This window comes from Nesoenas mayeri, assembly GCF_963082525.1.
Source record: "Nesoenas mayeri genome assembly, chromosome: 3".
NCBI classification, from domain to species: domain Eukaryota; kingdom Metazoa; phylum Chordata; class Aves; order Columbiformes; family Columbidae; genus Nesoenas; species Nesoenas mayeri.
In genome coordinates this window covers 79211783-79231736 of record NC_137544.1, presented here as the reverse complement: position 1 = coordinate 79231736, position 19954 = coordinate 79211783, and the positions used below count along the sequence as shown (strand labels likewise).

Below are 19954 nucleotides of genomic sequence, written 5' to 3'. Positions count from 1 at the left end.
TATGCAGGACAAGAGGGCACAGTGACTTTTTAAACATGTACTGGTGCCAGAGGTCCCACACTGTGAAACTATACCCAGTCAGATGTGATACTGCATTGCTGCATCAGCACAGCACTCTGCCTTAGACAACAAATTTAGCAGAGGGGATGCAGTAAACTTAACAGGGCACTAAGCATGTCTGGGCCAGAGCTGGCTTTGTGCTCAGCCTGTTTAGAGTAGGAGGGGAAGGCACATGAATCTATCTTCTCCTGCCCACGTGGATACAATCTAATGTGTTAGTAGCCATACTTGACATAGTGCAATGTCTTACAATGACAGGTTGCTCTCTGCATATAAACTATGACAACAGCAGTGGGTTTTTCTCCTGTGCTACCATCCAAGAATTTAAAATGTTTTTTAATGCTAATGAATGAATTTTTGCTTCTAAACCCTCCATTTTACAGATCAAGTATTCCAGAAGCAGGCAATAAAAGCCTGGGGTACAGGCAAGATCACCTTAATCTCCTGGCTTACTATAGCCTGCTGTTACATGCAGGAAGAAATACTGAGTGCATGGACAGATAACACCTTGCAGCAACTGGCTGAGAAGCTGAAGAGGTTACTGCCTCTTGTTCCTGCTTCCCTCCCAGAGGGAATTACGTATTATCAGAGTGCCTAAATTCATGGAAGCTGCTGCCATGGAAAATAGCAGGGTTAGTTTAAATGGTTTCAATGGCTGATCTGAGTGATCCCAGATGCTTTGCCTTCAGGTGATACAGAAAGTGCTCAGGTGCTGCTTCCCAGTCTGAGCATCGTGGCAGTAATAACCAGGGCAAAAGCAGGGGGAATGGAGTGCAGAGGGCTGGCCTGCTCCTTGCAGGAGTAGATCTTAGCTGAGGTACCTCACTTAAAATGCTCCAGCCTTGCTTGAAGAACCTAGATGTGAAAATGTTAGTACATTCTGTGAACTGTGATCAAGGAGAGTGACCACTCTGTCCTACAAGATACTCCTTCTGCTATATGCTTGTCTTCTGTCAGGAAGCATTGTAGTCACAATATGACATGACAGAACTACCAGCCATTTACTCCACACTTTGCACTCTCAGTATTTCTGCACCAGCTGTCAAACAGGCTTCTGAATCCTTAATTTTTTATTTCCACACATAAATTGTCTCTTCAGTACCCTCTGCTGTCCATTAAATGTCATGTCACTCTCAGAATAACCTCAACTGTGGCATATTTTTCCATCCCACTTTATTTAATTGGTCAAAGGGCCCACCTGTCTCTGACTGCTTATACAACTGACAGAGGCAGCCAGGCACCTCTGAAATGCAGTACAGCTCTTCTGAGATCTGAAGTGCCTTTGGGAATTGCCCATCTCTCCCCACTGATTATATATTCCCAAAAAAAAGGCCTCTTGTTATCTACCTAAAGATAGCTGGTATGGATTTGGACTCAGATGTCCCAGTCAGTCCAGTCTCAAATGAACAAAAGCTGAGTTCAAATAAATGCTTTTACCAGAGAACACATATTTCTTCAGATTTTGGAGTTCTAGATCTAGAAAATGGACACATTTGGTGAACGATACTTTAAGAACTACGTGGGCTAGGTCACACTGTTGTGGAATCACTGAATGCTGATATATTTCTCCATTACTTCTACAGATGTCCCTGTCTCACCTAATGAATCTTCCTGCTCCAGCCACAATTACAGTAAGCTCCCTGAGATCAAGGTTTGGAAGCCGTAATAAGGACATATATAAGCATGGAGAGATCAGAAGACAGGAAGTGAAGGCTTGTAAACCCATCTAAAAAGGCCTAGTAATGTGAATAAAATATATCTAGTGCTTCTCACTATGACATTGAAGGTTACAGCCAGAGTTTTGCTTTAAAGGCATGTCAGAGGCTGCCCCTAGAATGGACAACATCATTGAGGCTATGGAACCAAAAGTAGTTGGATATCATGCTAGCCATATCACTCCTTTGTATGGTAATGGCTATGCAAAGCATTATGCAAATATCTGCATGGAACAGCTAGTTCTAGACAGACCTTTGTCCTTAAACAATCATTTGGATCTCACAGGAAGCACAGGTTCACTTGCAGTGAGTCTACCTCCTTTTGCTCAGAGTTTACATCTCTCAGCATTTAGCTAGCTAACTGTATGCTTTTAGTTACCTACCTGAACAAAAGAACAATAACAAACTAATAACTTTGGTAAATAACAGCCCACCCTGCTTTCTTCATATGCTCAGTTTCTCTCCAGTTACCATAATTTCTTTTGATCACTCCCTTAACTCTACATCTGAATTTTAGAAGCACAGCTGCCATGCACAGTTGGTCTCATAATAAAATGGGAGCAGGTCCCAGCCACCTGGTAGTGATGTCAGCCTTTGTCTTGCCTGAATAGTATCTCCTAAAGATAGAAGAAGATCCCAGATTGGATAAAGCATACCCTAGAATCCAACCTGATTTCTAAAGGAGTTCCTTATTTTTAAGAAAGAAATTCTACTCTAAACATCCACTGAAACACAATTCAATTTAACCTTGGAGAAAAACTGATCCCATTTATACCCCTATCCCTCTCCAGGTGTCCACAAATTTCCACCTGCCGACCTTTCATACATATAGGTCAGCAACCAATATTAAGGGATTTTTGAGGCACCCATATAGAGACCAGCCAGCACAATTTGGCGAAGGTTCTCTGTCAGACTTCTTTGCAGTGTGAATGCCTAGGATCCAAGTAAGGTGCATTGTCAAGCTCCAACACATACCTTCTGCACCAATTGATACAAGTTTCACTCCTTTGCTGGCGATATAATCCAGAGCTTTGTTGACATTAGCAATTTTATGGAAGCGCATCTTCCCTCTGTCTGGTTTTGGTAGTCGTTCCCCTGCAGAATAACAAATTTAATGTGGTTATTGTTACATAGAGCTGGCTACAGACACCTAAGTGATTAGAATTCAAGAACAAACGTGCCCTGAACACTGTCTAAAAGTTAGCAGTTATTTTAACAGGTATTTTTCTGAAAGAATGTCAAATAGCTTTGAACAAAACCCGGAAGAGAAAATTCAAATGTGAAAACATCTGACTTAGATTTTTCTGATACAGCAGTAACACAAGAGTAAAAGTTTTATGTTTGCCCTAAACATCTGGAAATTATGTGAATGCTTCCCCCTACTTGACTTTTGGTTCATTGCTACTGTCTGCATTAGAGCAGCTGAATATTAAGGCAGGATGTCCTCAGAGCTCATCATCCCTACCTGCCTGACTGTAAAGAGAAGCTGGACTCTATCCAGCAGATTAGCTATAGCACCCCTCCAAATCTGACTGAGAACAACAGCTTTTAATAACTTCATCCAGCACAGTAGAGCAGCTAATTTCAGAGCATAGGCTGACATGTTTGAATGAATTTATCTTTTCAAATTATCATGAAGAATAATTTCTGAAAATATGACTCTCCAATGCATGAAGAGTGATCATTTGCAGATCTTTCCCCACTGAAATCTCCAGCAAAAATGTAAACTGCCTTTTCCATAAAGACATTTCCATTTTCTTAAAAATCTTCTTGCCCTTTCTCACCTTTATTGTGTGTCTGTAACTTGACCTATTCCCTTCCCATTCAGGGGCATTCTGAGTGTACTTTGGGGACTGCCCCTCTGAACACATAAAATGGGTGACATAGTGACTTCACACCAGTTAGTCAAAAGAAGTTCTTGGATGTTCCACCCTTCTGAAAAATTAGACCTTTTACTTGTGACTAAATATTGATCTAGTTTTACTCTAGGCACTCACTTTTGAAAGTATTGGTCAATCCAGTAAAGTCATTAAAAGCAAAGCAAAACCTCTATACTAAAAGTAGGTTACAAATTCATTTTATCCCAAGTGTAAAGGCTTTTTAATTGTTGGGGGCTAAGACCAGGTCCTCGATGTTTGTGGTTTGTCCAATAACACTGTGATGTCAGTGACACCCTCATACACTGTGATACCCTCAAACACAAGCACAAAACAGAAGATTTTGGAGATAAGGGAAAAGCGGAGCTTTTTTGCCTCCCTTTTGTTTTATGATGCATTTAATCTCTCCCTTTTCAGCTATTTAGTGTTCACTGGTTTGAATTGTTTACAATTTTTGTTCTTTTAAGACTGTTTCAGTTGGCATGCTGTAAATACATTGCAAACTTTATTTTAACCTACCTGAGATAACTTCCAAGAGAAGCATCAGTTTAAGGCCATTTCTGAAGTCCTCCTCAATGTTCTCAATCTGCGTGCCTGCTTTCCTGAGGTGGGAATTGCACCAGGCTGTAAACGTCTGTAATAGTAATTAAAAAAAGTTCTCATCAACAAGACATTTTCCAAAGCAACTGTTAAGCAGTAAAATGCTGCACCTGAGAATTTCACTACTGCCTTTGAAATTTGTATGTCCAACTCCCATTCATTTCCTACATGTTGCTGAGTTCAAAATTCTTATCCCAGATGTTCATGTAGATGGAAAGAATTGCTTGATTAGAAGCAATATTGGGCTAGATTCTGCTCATAAATGCTTTCCAAAAAAAAATCTACATATAAGGGCAAAAATTGTCTAATAGTTATTACTCACTTAACATTTTATGAGCACACAATTTTATATTGGGACTTATCCATTACACATTCTTCCTGAAAAGAAAGAATGATACGCTATAAAGGAAGCTGGGTGACAGTACAATGTATGCAATAGCAAGCACAGAAGCAAAACCTTCTACTACCTGAATTCATGCCATGAGAAATAGTTCTTATACAGATCATCCATGCCAGAGACAAGTGACATGCATTTCTCATGGGCAGTAAGTTGTGAGAACACTCTTCAGGATGAAGTAACTGAAGAGAGACTTCATACAACAAAATCGTATCTGCTCTTACTTGTAACTACAGTGAGAAAAACAATGCCTTTTGAAAACATAGATAATTAGAATGGATTTTGAAAGTTTACAATAACTCAAGCATAGTTACACATTCAGCCCCTGCATTTATGGTCTGAGGGTTTTATTTCTCAACTCTATTATATAATTTTCAGAAAACTACTACAACTTCATGAAACATGTAAATGCAGATACTTAAGTTTGCAGGGCAAATATGGTCATAAAAGCAGCCATGAGCATTTCTCTCTCCACAGAGAATGACCAAGTCTGCTTTTACTTGCACAGATGAAATCAAAACTAACTTCATTGATCTACAGAGGTCATAGACACATTACCTTCTGTATGAATGAAAACAAAACAAGGGCTACTATAAATTCTAGTATTTAAAATTACTTTGTTTTCAAATATCCATTACTTCTCAGCCTTCTGACAAGTTTTCCTTGATTTCAGTGTCTGTTTAGCTATATAAAGCAATTTTATATTTACTAGGTACTCCATGAGGTATTTAACTCTAGGTATATAACAAAGCCATGCATTTTGGAAAGTTAGACTTCAGCTACTTAAAATTGTCAGAGATTTGTAATTCCTCTTCTTTTGCTATTTTGAATTACCACAGTTTTAAAAACATTTAATGTAAATAGCTAAAAAAAAATAAAATATATCCCAAATCCCCATTGTCAATATGAAGTATCCTTTGGCCTTCTTTATTCTTGCCTGCTTTGTTAGAATATTTAACTTCTCTTCTCTCAGAAACAAAATTTGAAAGGGCAGTAGTTGAAGGCAAAAACTTTCCCTGGAACTGAATCTTTCAGATTCAGATTTCACACTTTAATAAGTTATGTATTGAATTTCCAAAAATGGTTTATTCTTAAAAATTCAACTTTCTGTTAAAAAATAACATTTTGATTGTTGTTGGGTTTGACTCCACTTTTGTGAAGAATTTCTGTGCAGCTTGAGCTCCCAGAGTGGCAAGGAGCAGCTCACTAAACATAAATGTTATCAACTTCTTCTCGACTGAAAAGAAAAAAGAAAGAAAAGCTATGGTTATGCGGCAACTGTGCAGTGAAATCCTTAATTCTAGATACCCAGGGAAAGGAGGAGAGAGAAGACAGTATTGGAAGTGATTCTGGACAGGGGTCCTGTTGACCTGAAGAGAAAGAATTGCAGGCAGAGGCATAAGAAAGTTGTTCTGTGTACAGCTGAAGCACCTCTGCAAATACAGCTGTTTTAGTAAAGGGATGTTAGCTTCAAAAGTAGTCATTCAGGAAGATGAAACTTCCCTCATTTTAAGGTAAGTAGTTTTACTGACCTCATGGGATCCCTGAAACCAGCATGTGTCAAGCATCACAACAGAGATTCTAGGCAACTCTACCCTCAGGGATCAACATGATGGAGTCTTAGGATGGCATCTGGTTTGGATCATTATAGGGTTAGGATCTAGTTTATAAGACTAACTTGTCTGCCTCAAGCATTATCCTGTTCTAGTGATATGTATCTAAAAAGGCTTAACACTACATTAAGTCATTTGCAAATACTAAAAATTATAACAAGCATCCTTGGAAGGAACAATATTATGGTAATATAGAAAACACAGCTGAAAGCACTCAAGGGTAAATGCACATGAACCTTACATGGCCATTTGGCAGTAAATATTAGAAAGCCGAACCAGTAAAAGAATGAGCTTTTCATGAATTAAGCTAAAGTGATGGACATGTGCTTATCTGCAGATGCTGTTGTAGTTTGTAGAACTGTTCCAAGTACATCATGCTAAACTCAAAGAGGAATTTGGAGAAAATCCTCAGCCATTTTCATCTCTTCTTTTAGACATTTATGGTCAAAGTTCTGACCTTGTACCACTGAAGTAAAGGAGTGTTCCCCACTTTTCATTTAATTAAGAGTTTAAGGGCAACAACTCCACCAATCAAGAAGGCTAAAGATACAGATCTGATTTCTACTGTGAAGAAAGCTACTTCTTACTTAGTTGCTTAAGAAGAAATGGAACCTAGCACTTCTTAGCTCATATATGCATATACAAATACATATATAAAAGCAAATTAGAATCTACCAACCTATATATCCAAATATCTCAAAGTTTTTAAATAATTTAAATAGTTTCTCTTGAAAACAGACATTTTTATGGCATTGAATTTGCTGAGAGACAAACTGAGGTGCAGAAGATCACTGAAACTTGGCAGAAAAATTAAAAACATATACTGGATATTCCAACTCTCTGTGGCGTCCTCTAATCACTAAATAACATCTCTTCCCTGCTGATCTGCACACCTTCACATCATCTCTTCTCAATCTTCATTTTATGAAGACACTAAGAAGCCAGCGTTGCTCAGATAAAAAACAGGAAAAGATGCTACTACTGCTGAGTCAAGCTGTTTTCAATAAATATTTTTATAACAGTCATTTGCTTTATCGGCTGCCTTTTTATATCTGTAGGTTAATGCTCTTTCCAGTAGTACTGGAGTTTGTCATTGACATTGTAGCATTCTGAAAGATGAACTTGGAATTACCTACAAAGCCTTCATTCATGAGATAAATTAAATTCTGCTGAAGCACTCTATTGTGCATGGATTCATTATTTAGACTATCTTCTATACCTACAGTAAGAGATTTAGATCTTTTATCTAAGCCACAGTTCCTCAGAGCTTTCTGTTTTACCCATGCACCAGCTCATGAAATGGTGCTGTTCCCTTGTGAAAGTTGTCTTGCGCCTCATGGTAAGTGTCACTTTCATTACAGCAGACGCCAGCATACGGCTTCATAGCTTGGTGACTTCCAAACTGACTTGCTTTCCTAGAACTAAACAGGGCTATAGGAATGCTACTTAAAGGAGTGTTTACTATTTTCAGTGAGTCAATCCTTAAGTGACTGTATTAAAGCTACTGCAAAACTGCAATTGCAAATTTTAGAAGTTTCCACAATCCACATTTAATTTAATGCCCATCCTTCTATTCTTATTGTGATACCACTTGTTCTCACTGCTTTGGCTTTAACTAACAGTTCTATTTATAGTTATTAAGAAACAATTCAAAGCACGTTTAAGTCCTGGAAATCAAGATACTGCCAGCATAGAGTACCCTGCAAATTTGTAATCCAGTGGGATTTAAAAGCTATTAAATGACTTAGACAAAGCAAATTCCTTTTTCTGCTGAGCTGTGCAGCACATTTCAGAGTATCAGATTGCCCAGAAAAACAAGGCAGGACTGAAGGCACCAATCTGAATACCAGGTGGGATACAAATAAGTGCCTAGAAAGCTAGACATTTCTTTTTAGAATTTATTTACCATAGGTGGTAAAAAAAAAAAAATAAAAAAAAAATCTCCTTTCCAACGTTATTACTTCAAAAACTTTACAAGTCCTTGACAAGTAGAACCACAATCAAGGGGCAGAAAAAGGAGGTATCCTTAATTAACTATTAATCAATGCAGCTAATACAAAAATATAATAAGCTATGCCTGCTCTGTAGTGCAAATATTTTTACACATGCATATTGAAGGACATGCTTTGATGGAAAAGCAATATCTCCAAGAGCTGTACTGTCCTACGCTTCTGAGAAAGCCCTCATGTCCTTCTTATGTGGGTGAAATGATAACTTACTTTTGACAGTGCTTCAAAGACAGTAAACAAGAAAGATGCTATAATAAAAACTTTTATATGTAAATGTTATAATAGGGATATTGAGAATTTAGAAACCACCAGATAACAACCTCTCCAACGCTGCTACTGTCACTGGGTCACAAGACAACTTGTTGCACATGCTGAAGATACAGGGTAAATTTCTACTTTGGCACTTACAGTAAGGCCAAAATGTGCATCACCAAAACAGCAGCATAACTTGCATGGGGACATGTGCAGGGGATACACTCCACAAGTTCAGGAAGGTTTATTCACTTGTACTCAGAATTGAAACCAAGACATGGATCCAGCCCAAAAAGGAACTGTTTCCTATTCAGTATGCATACCTCATAACAAATGTTAACACTGCCTTTCACTCTCTCCAGCTCAAATCAGTAATATCTACAAGTTAAATATTTACAAGTATAATATTTACAACTTTTCAAAACTAGTAATGATTTAAAAGGCATGTGTCTGCTTGGCTGTTCCTCCACTAGAAAGGCTAGTGGCCCATGAGTAATTTGTTTCTTGTGTGTTTCTAGCCTTTCTAAAACATTTACAGAATAAGATATATACGTTGCGTTAATAGGAAACGGTGTTTTCTGTGTCTGTTAAGTCAAGTAGAAACACAACTCATTTTAATTGAACCTTACATTCTAATATGCGGAGCGGGAGAACACCCCTGAAGAAAATTAACTTCAAATGTTAACATTTAACACATCTGTTGATATGTGTTTTATTCCTAATTATCTCAGTCTAATAGGGTTGTTTTTCAAAACTCTGCTTTATAGCCTTTCTTCTCTGCTTGTGCTGGCTTAGGGTCTTCATTACTTCTAGGCTAAATGGGATGCAGTGATTCATTCTGTAGTTATACAGAACATTACTGGGCTCTGAGCGCATGGCAAGGGTGTTACAGAAAGAGCTCTGCCAGAACATTCCCCTTAGGCCAGACTGAGGTTTCCCCCTGAAGAATTGCCCATCTGTCTGTTATCCATGTTTTAAAATATAAGTTGTGAACCTGCAACATGATCTCCCAGCTCCTGTGTCCACACAGTGCTCTAATGACTGCAGGATCAGGGCTTTTCTCTGAGTTTGGGATACAGTTTGCATCGGCCCTCGTTCTCTTAACTATTTAATTCTGCTCCCAAAAGAAGAAGCATGAAGGTACAAAACAGCAGAAAATTGCACAGCCTTTATAAAATAGTTTGCTGTGAACCAATGACTACACAAGACACCTTCTACATGTTCCTAGAACACCTAGATCAGCTGTACTTTTAGTGTATTAGGTGCATGAGTATATTTTTATTAATTGAAAATAACTAAAATCTTACATCTTACTTGCTGGTTTGAATTATTAACAACTGTCCACTTGCTCTTATTTGCCCTTGCAGTGGAAGCCTAAACACATTGGTACACATTAGTAAAATAACTAGAGTAACCCTAACAGAAGAGGTGGTTCACCAGTACAACTCGATCATGCTAAAACACTTAGTAGACAAAGTGGGATTTTAACACTAAACATGCCAGAATACAGCAACAACTCAAATGAAGCACAGTGAAAGCATAGGGAAGTATGTCACGAATTCTAAGGTATGGAAAATGTTTAGCGTGTTCCAAAAGGTCATTAAAAGGAACCCTTCAAATCATAGGCAGTATGTCCAAGTCAAATTCCTGGGAACAACAGAAAGGACAGCACAGAGCCATCTCACAAAGGAAGTTAGTAGAAGCCCCATTACAAGGTCCCCAAATCCAAAGTTGAGGAAAGCCTTCCCTGCTCCAGCACATCCATCCATATAGGTGAACAGATGTGTCAGAGATGACATGCTAGCATAATCTGCACTGTCAGCACATCCACTCTAGTAACTCAGCGAACTTAATCCCAGTTCCTTAATTTTATCTTTTACAGGAGACGTCATCAAAGGGATGCATTCATCGCACAGGACATCGCACATCTTGATAGTATTCTACATTTTGGAAGAGCCCAGGGAGACCTCAGTCCTTACAAAGCAGGTGGCCTAATCCTGTGCAAGTCTAGGGTTTCCTGTAAAACATGCCACTCCTTCCCAGCACTGAACGATTGCACATCTGTTTTGCAGTGCTCACTATCAACAAAAAAAACACAGAGCATGCAAATATCCCTTCAAGAATAATTTGGCAAGACTGAACCCTGAAAAATGTGAAGAAGATTATTGAGCCTTTTGGTTCAAAGTGGGTAACATTAGTTCTTCCTTTCAGAGGAGACAAAAAAGAAAGGTTATTGTTGTCACAATGGTCTAAAATGGAAGAAAAGCCAGGAAGCAGCAAGATGTATGGGAAATTCAGTATGGATCACTGCAGGCACTGTTCTCACCTCAGCCACAAGGGAAGAACAGGAAGGAAAGGAAGATAAGAGGTTTCACAAGGACTTTGAATGGGCTAAAACTGTAAAAATATTGCAAGGTTTATTAGGAGCAGGCATATAATATCTTTTTTGGATCAATTGAGATAGCTGGAAAAGACAGAGAAGTTTTCAGGCACATAAGCCCATCTTTACACTTAAGACAGAAACATCAGTCTTAAGCATGAAAATTTAGGTAAGTCTTCAGACACCTCAGGACTTTGTTGGACCATTGGTACAATGCTACAACAGCTCTATTCCCTAGAGGAAGCTCCTTCCCTTTTCTTTACTGGTGATGACACCCATCTATGACACTTTTACAGCAGCCAGCATCTGCATGATTCAAATGTGACTTTTCAAAATACATACAGTGCCCTAGGGTTGTCCACTTCTGTATTTTTATCACTTTAAAATAATTCTCCGTATTTTAAATATCTTTTCAATCAGAAACATTGATATTTCAGAAGTAGGAGCACATGCAATGGTTACAATCCCATTTGAAACTAAAAAGTGTTCAAGATCTGTAGGACAAGTCTGGTCTAAATCTACTTTTCATTTTTGGAATTTCAAGAATCACTCAAATAATAGAACTCTGCTCAGAAAAATAATGCAGAAATAGAAGAGGCAAGAATCTAATTAACATCTTTAGTAAAAGCATTGGCGTGGTTTTACCTTGCATTATAAAAATGCAAGATATCTTTACTCATTCTTATCTTTACAGTATAACTGCAACCTACTTGATTTGTTAAGGTGAAGAAAATTGAAAGAAAAATGAACTCTCAGGAAAAAAAACCAAAGCCAACAAACAACTACTGCCTACTTCTGATGTGTTCTTTTAATTTTAAATATTTTTTTTATTTTTTAACACATTCCTATCACTAAGCAGACCACAGTGGTATGTGGTAAATTTAATAATAAAGGGAGAAACACACTCTTCTATGTGATAAAAGGTTTGGTATACTTTATTTACACAGAAGTAGGAAACTTCGCTAAGCAAGTAGCATCAACTTTTGCAGAATCCAATCATACATTTAAAAAATTTAACTTCCAAGGACAAGCAAGCAAAAACTTAAGTTATGCTACCTTTCTAAGACTGTATTTGGATACATGCATGTCCTCCCCTCATTATTTTGCCTATCTAAACTCTAGCCATTCATCATAGTTGCACTAGTTAAGCTAGACTATTTTAAAGGTTCCCCCTACCAGGACTCTACAGAAGCAGCTCTCTTTTATGTCATATACCTAAGCTAGTTGCAATAGCAGAGAGCTATTTATCTAAGAGGAAAACTAAACACAAAACCATATGAAAGAAAAAATAGAAAGGTGTTTAGCAAGTCAGAGAGTTTATTCCTACTAATGGTGAGTAATGGCTCACTATTAAGTGGAAGGGCTTATTAAGTATACTTCAGTTGGAATCTGCCCTGAACCATTTCCTATGCTACAATTTACTTATTTAGATGACAGAATAGAGTGTATGCTTATAACGTTTGACTATGACAGCAAAATGATGGGTCTGTAAGCATGTTTCATGACAGAGCTACCAATTGAACTAATCTTAACAAATCAGTGAAAAAAGATGGATGCAGATTATCAAGAGGTCTGAAGTACTGCCCTCCTCCAGTAATAAATAACTGCAAAAACACAGGATAGAGAATGACTGGCAGGGCAGTAGCATTGAAGTAGAGACTCTGGGAATAACAGTGGATCACAACTTAACCTTTTTAAAAAATATTGTGCTGTTATAAAAGGTAAATACAATATCGGAATATCTAAGCAGAAGAACGGTGCATCAATACTGAAGTATTTCTTCCAGTCTCTTCAGTGTTGGAAAGAGATTAGCTGTAATAATGTCTCCTCTTTTGGGCACAACATTCAAGAAGAATATGGACCAGCTGGAGAGAATCAACAAAACAGCCATGAAAATAATAAAATTCTAGAAAAGTTCATCTATGAAAAACATAGAATCATTGGGTGATCTTAATCATGAGAAGTTTGAAAAGAGAGTAATACTTGTCTCAACCATTTAAGAAGTCACAACGGAGAAGAGAACAAATCAGTTCTCTGTGTTCACTGAAGACAGAGCTTAGGATAGATAGTCATGATCTTAAAAAACAATGAGGAAGATTTAGATTAATTTTTAACTCTAGATGTAGTGAAGCACTGGAAGAGGTTTGTTGGGTAAATGTGGAATCCCTCTTGGATACCATCAAGAACAAGATGGATAAATGTGTTGAGAACAGCATGTGTGCATTTGCTTCTGCCCAAAAGTAGGGGAATGGACTAAATGCTTTCCCAGATTCTCCCAGTTGTACTTTCTATGATGTTCATGGAAGATTTCCATCCTAACTGGCATCTATACTGCAGCCTTGAAAAGGGACGATAGGCAAGACGACTCTTTTTCCTTCCAGATTCTGTGGCTGAGAAACCCTAAAACTTGGGTATGTATGTTATCTAAAGACAACAAAATAAGAAGTCATTCAGCAGAAAACAACTCCCTTTTAGGAATCCAAGCACTTGGCATGCAAAAGATAGCTGTAAATTTTGCTTTTGTCAGGATATTCTTTCTGTGGTGACCCCCATTTCCCTCTCCTACTTTCATATGATCCCCTAATTTCCCTTAGCAAAAATAAATACAATATTGAAGGAGATTTGTCATGGATTTTAGAGAAAAAAAAAATAAAGAAACAAAGCAGAAGAAATCTAACAGGATAGAGGGAAAAAAAGATGCAAAGCCAAGAGGCAGAAGAGTGTTCACAGAAAGTTAAACTTAAACCAAATTAAAATGAAAGTGGATTCAATTATCTGTCCAATTGTACATATATTTCCAGAGGTCTGTATTATTATCCTGGAGAAGAGATCCTGACACTTGTGTTTTCTCCCCAACATTGCAGCAGCCTTTAAGTCATTTAAGATAGGAATTTTAAAAATGTTTTAGTTGTCCTAAATGCTGAGCATTTTATGACCCATGATTCCTCATATGGGACTATCAGCCTTTAAACCACAATGGGAGCAGATGTTAGCCATAGCTGAGTACTTTTAAGTGTCCCACTTGCGTATTCAAGGATAATGAGAATAATAAACCTTCTATATCCCACAGGACTATTCGGGGGGAAAATTCGCTGTTACTTTTGAGGTGCTCAAACACTACCCTGAAAAAAGCCATATAAAGAAATAGTAGCAAGAAAGATTATAAAGTTGACAAAACTATAAATATCTTGTAAATAAAGACCTATAAAATTATTCAAAACCAGAACCTGTTGTGACCAGATGGAAAACAACACATAACAACTACTAACATCTTCAGTATCTGTTCTCAGTCATCCGAAGTTAATTCTACATATAAAATCAAATACAGGTGTTCAGTATAAGCGAGTTACCTACTACTGTAAATCTAGTTGCATGCTAGTTATCCTTCCTTCCTTAAACTCTTAGTGAATTAAGCAACGTGCCAGACACTTATGTATGGAGAAAGAATTTGCTTGGGGAACTGTTAATAGCAATGACTGTGAATAACCCCACGGATGCAATCTGAGAAAGCACTTTCACATACAGAAATTGTTTTAGCTTTCACCTCTAGGATTAAAAGTCACTGTCCCTACCTCTCACTAATAAGGTCACTTTTGGGCACCTCCAATGAAGCTGCCATTTCTAGTGGTTTAAGTGATGGGGACACCTGTCCTCCTGAGAGCTAAACTGAGAGTACAACTCACCTCATAGACATTACCAAACAGTCTGCATGTGTTAGCAACCTTGTCACTTGTTCACCTGGCCTGAGTTCAAAGCACTGACCTAAAAGTGAAAGGTTCCCTCCAGCCACGTATTCCCAACCAATAAATTAAAAGTCCATTTCAGTACAAGGTTATCTTTCATCATGAGCTGGGGTGTAGGAGCTATTAGAATATTCCACTCGGAAGGCTTTGCAATACTGAGACTTTTAATGAAGATTGTCATCACCTTGCTAAGCAGTGACAAAGGTCAGGGTTTTGCAAGTCAGCTTTCTCTTGGATGTGAATGACTATTTTTGCAGTATAGTTTGTTCATTCACATAATATGCACAAATTCTTGGAAAAAGATGGCCACAAACAGCATCCAGGCAATACTCTCTGAGAACCCATTGTGTAAACGGCAATGTCTGTCTGTCTTACAGCAGGCCTGGGTAATTTGTTCTAGCTTAGATGGAGTAATGGGGAGCAATGCCTTGTTGTTTGCAATGATGTTCCCTCTTTGTCTTCCCTCCTACTTCAATAACAATATGCATGACATCATTTACAGTTATACACTACCTTTCTGATGACTGTACTCTCTTTACCTTTTATGTAAAACAACAGATACGTTAATACCTTGCCATAACAGAATTAATACCTCTGAATTTTTTTATTGCATACCAATATTGAATGAATCAAAATGTTCAAGGTACAAGATTAGCACTACACAATGGTAAATAAATGGTGTAATCTGTGAAGTAAACATAAAGTTCTCAAATTACTAACAAATTTCTGAGTTATAATAGCCCCCATATTAAATTGCTTTCTTTAATGAGGGTGAAAAGATAGTGAGTAAAGACTCAACATTTGAGTCCTTCTCTTCCACAGCTTTTTGTACAACTTCTTTCAAGTACTAAAACCGCTTTATACATTTGTCCAAAATCTTTATCCCACAGTAGAGGTGAAATGTAAATATGCCACGTGGACTGAGAGTTCTAAATGCAGAATTAGGAGGGCTCTGTTCATCTTGTGCAGTATTTTACAGTCTCATGTACATTTTGCAAATTTAAAATGCTGTAGCAAGTGAAAAAACTTTTATTTCACAAGCCTCAAAAAACAAATATTGGTGAGAAAAGTATCAGGTTCAGATTCAGAACAGTTCTTAAATGGGAGTAAAGCTTTAAAACAAAGCAAAAACAAACAAAAGAGGGACTAATGGAACAACATAAATGCAAAATCTTGAATAATCTATTTTGGGTCAATGTCTTTTGTTTTATTTTATTTTCAGATGTTGATTTTGTATTTCCCTTTAAGGAAAAGGTTATGGAAATGATCTCTTTCAATAGGCCATATTGTTCCTAGCATTTAAAAATTTAACAATTAACAGAGCATGGTAGGTTTTTTTGGGGGTTGGTTTTTGGGGAGGTTGGTAGGGGGGAGGAGGGGTGTTTTGTGTGGGTTTTTTTGTTTTGCTGTTTTGTTGTGGGTTTTTTTAACATGCAACACTGCCAAAGTCTGTTCTTCAAAACATCTCCTACTGAAATCTGCAGAAATAGAGAAGCATCGCCCACATTGGCCTGTGCCTTTTTGATAGAGACACGGTACTCCCACACAGCGGGACTGGGAGTGCACAGCATCCAAACTGAACCTCTGAGGACTCCCAACTATTTGCATGGCACAACAGTATTTTCCTCTAATACGGTAACCTAACTTTAGAGCATACTAACCAAATATTCTCTGTTCCAGTACACTGCACTGTGCAGAGCTTGAATTTACACTATAAAAACAAGTAACTCTGACATTGCAACCTGAAGTAGTATGGCTATAACAACTAGGATCTTACACAGCATTTCTGATCACTTTACACCACAAAACCCTACAGCACATACCTACAAATAAATCAGTTCATGCACAGTTGTCAGAGGATTAAAATAGATTTGCCACTACACTGCACAAATTTGAGTAGAGCAAAGAAATGCTGTACACATTTTTATAAAAGCTTTAATGGACTCTCTCACACATGTAATAATGACTGCATCTTTGCATTTATACAGGAATACATATTCAAATCTCATAAAGTGCTGTCCAAAAGAGGCCTCTTCCCAGCCAATCAGGTAGTACACAGGGACCTAAGCAAAGAGTTTTCAGAGAGTAAAGTGCGTAGGTTCTGTTAGAAACTCCAACTGAGCAAAGGGGTATTTGGGAGGTCTCACTGTAAGCACTAGTTAGACAAAGAGTTATATTTAAGTTGCACGTTTTGGATCTAATTACTGAAAAACTAAGAAATGCAAGGATAGAAAGAGGCATTTAGTATGTCATGGGACCAAAATATCCAACAAAAAGCCAAACGGTTATAGGGTCAAAATAAATTCACTAATTTCTACATGGCTCAGAAAGAGTTAATCATGGATCCCCACCTTCCGTGTTCAGCATTTCTCCTTCACAAGAGTATCGACAAACTAGAAGGCATCTTCAGAAAAGGATTCACAGTAAAAATGCCAACAGGTTTGGAGGGAACTGTTTCAGCAATGATAACAGTTTTGAGACCAGCCTTTTTTTCTGTTTTTTTCTCTTGCTCTGTCTACCTTTCCAACTGGCCACCTGTTCACTATTATGGAACAAAAGCAAAATCTCTGTTATCTTTGCCTCTCCCTGTGGAGAGTTAAAAATGAAGTACAGGTAATCCAAACAGGGTCTCAAATACTGTGGTGGATCTGCAAGGGACAAATTTGCAGGTGTACTTTAAAGGTGAAGTTTACGCCCTTCATACTGCCTGGGGTTTTCTCTCACGCATATTAAAAAAAATAATGTGCAGTACCACCACCCTATCAGTGCCAAATAACCTTTTTATAAAGAGATCGTATCTTCTATTCTCCTTTCCAGTCTCAGGTCCTTCTTGTACAAGCTGTGCCCTAAAGTGCTCTTCCCAGTTCCCCAAGAGCTCCTAAGCTATCACAGATAGTCCTGGCTATCTTTTTTTTTTTCAGCAGATACATATCTAAATGACCAAATACTATTTAGGATGAGATGAAAGAAACATTCACACATTACAGTATAGAAGGAACTAAAGGTATGTCCTCTGGAAATAGAAGGATTAATTAAAGTAGGCTAATCTGGGATTTAGTTGACTGGATTTCCAAATGTCTTTCCCTTGCTTTCTCTGTCGATTTTCTTCACCATGCTGTCTTTATTCAGTAATTGCATACTACATTGCCAGATGAGTAAGCAAATCCATTATATATATATATTATTTTTCCAATTCCAAACACACATATTTAAGTCTGTCAATAGTCAGACTCCATGATATTTATACAGTACATGCCATCTTTGCACTCTGTTTTTTAGTACCTTTGAAGATCACTAAATCTAAACTAAGGTTTCAGTTGAGATTCTTATAGAGAATGTTCCATGTTAGTTTCTTTACTATCATAATTAATGACTAAGAAAAAAACAATTTTGATTTCATGCTTGTTTTAAGAATGTTTTTTAAAGATTATGGTAACTTCTGCTGTTAAAAATACTAATTAAACATGTTGGGTTGATTTTTTTAAGCTCTGATGTTTTTAATGAGGTGTTAGCTGTAGAGTAACATTTTCTAAAACATTTTAAATATCTCATAAGACAGTAGACTTTCAGAAAAATTCCAGAGTTCCTAAATAATTTTTTGTGAGGTTCAGGTTCCTAAATTACCAAGCTTTTCTTAAAAACAGATTAAAAAGCAAAACATTGCTCGGGATCTTTGGATGGATTGATTATATATGCATATATAATTTAACTAACCTGTTCTCAAAGCACTTAGCTAAGAATAGATGGGTAAATAACAAACAATGATGGCTGTAACTGCTGAAAGCACAAGCATGTGTTTTAGACAGTACAGTGTTTGTGATAAGCAAACTGCTTTGTCAATTAAACACCCACTTCTTCTTATAACACATCTCTTCTTAACAGGAGCCACGCTGGGACCTGTGCTCCTTCATGGAAATGAAGGCCATAGACAAAAGGAAAGCAAGCAAACTTCAGCCTCATGTACAGCATTTTGTTTCTCTTTTAGTTTCAATGCCAGATGGATGTTAAGTCCATCTTACATAATATGTACCTATACAGATACAGCTGCTTACCATAGAATAGTTTAGGTTGGGAGGGACCTTCAAAGGTCATCTAGTCCAAGCCCCTGCAATGAGCAGGGGCATCTTCAACTAGATCAGGTCCTCAGAACCCCTTCCAGCCTGGCCTTGAATGTCTCCAGGGATGGGACATCTACCACGTCTCTGGGGAAACCTGGGCCACTTTCACCAACCTGACTGTAAAAAATTTCTTCCTCATGTCTAGCCTGAATTTTTCCTCTTTTAGTTTAAAACCGTCACTCCTTGTCCTGTCACAACAGATCCTGCTAAAAAGTCTGACCTCATCTTTCTTAAAAGCCCTTTTTAAGTACTGGAAGGCTGCAGTAAGGTCTCCCTGGAACCTTCTCCAGGCTAAACAACCCCAACTCTTCCAGCCTGTCCTCACAGCAGAGCTGTTCCAGCCCTCCAATCATTTTTGTGGCTTCCTCTGGCCCCTCTCCAACAGGTCCATGTCTTGCTTGTGCTGAGGGCTCCAGAGCTGGATGCAGAACTCCAGGTGGGGTCTCAGTGCTTGTGGGGCTGCACTGCAAACTGCATTACAGAAATGACTTGGGATTAGGAAGCAGTGAGAACGGGGAGTATTGCTTCAAATCTCTTCAGTGATCTCATATACAGCAGATTATCATTGTACCAGCAAATGAAGGGGGCTGGAAGTCTATGAATAAGAGTAGAGTCGAAGGTAATCAGCTGCTCTGTCAAAGAAAATGCATGGTGGAACTGCACTCCAGAGTAGACCTGTAGACAAATTTGGACTATAGAGGTTTTCCATAGCCTAAAGAAACTCTTCCAGATGAAATAATCCCCCAGAGCTACACACACATAATCATTTATGTAATTTTTATTTGTATTTAGTGCAGCTGGGTACCAGTTTTTTTATATTAAAGAGTGCAATGGCTTAAGTCTTGCAGTAGTGAAAAGCTAAACTGATGCGAAGATTAAACATAAAACAGAGTTTAAAAAAAAAAATAAAAAAATCACTTAACACTAGATGGCTAAGCCTTTCTGTAAGTGCCAAAATAGCAGGCTGATTTTGAGAGGTGCAAAACAGACAGAAGTTCCTCCTGACGTCAGTGGAAATGCCTGGGTGTTCAACACCTATAAAAAATACAAGTGTTTCCTTAGATGCTTAAGGAATAATCACAGATGCTAATTTTAAACTAGGGTAGTCACTCTCCGCAGACTCCTGCTATGGTAGTGGGGGTTAGCAAGGCTTTTCTAGGGGGCAGTTCAGAGTAGAAGCCATCTGCTCT

General features: G+C 37.9%; 1 protein-coding gene across 3 annotated transcripts in view; it reads right to left on the bottom strand.

Moving 5' to 3' along the window:
- ACTN2 (actinin alpha 2) overlaps positions 1-19954 on the bottom strand; it is a gene marked incomplete at both ends in the record, with an annotated part of 68040 nt that overhangs the window by 39749 nt on the left and 8337 nt on the right. For all 3 annotated transcript variants that reach the window (XM_080341998.1, XM_080341999.1, XM_080342000.1), the window contains 2 exons: positions 2751-2870; positions 4172-4286. In XM_080341998.1, coding sequence (XP_080198124.1) covers positions 2751-2870; positions 4172-4286 — 235 coding nt within the window. The remainder of the gene's footprint in view (positions 1-2750; positions 2871-4171; positions 4287-19954) is intronic.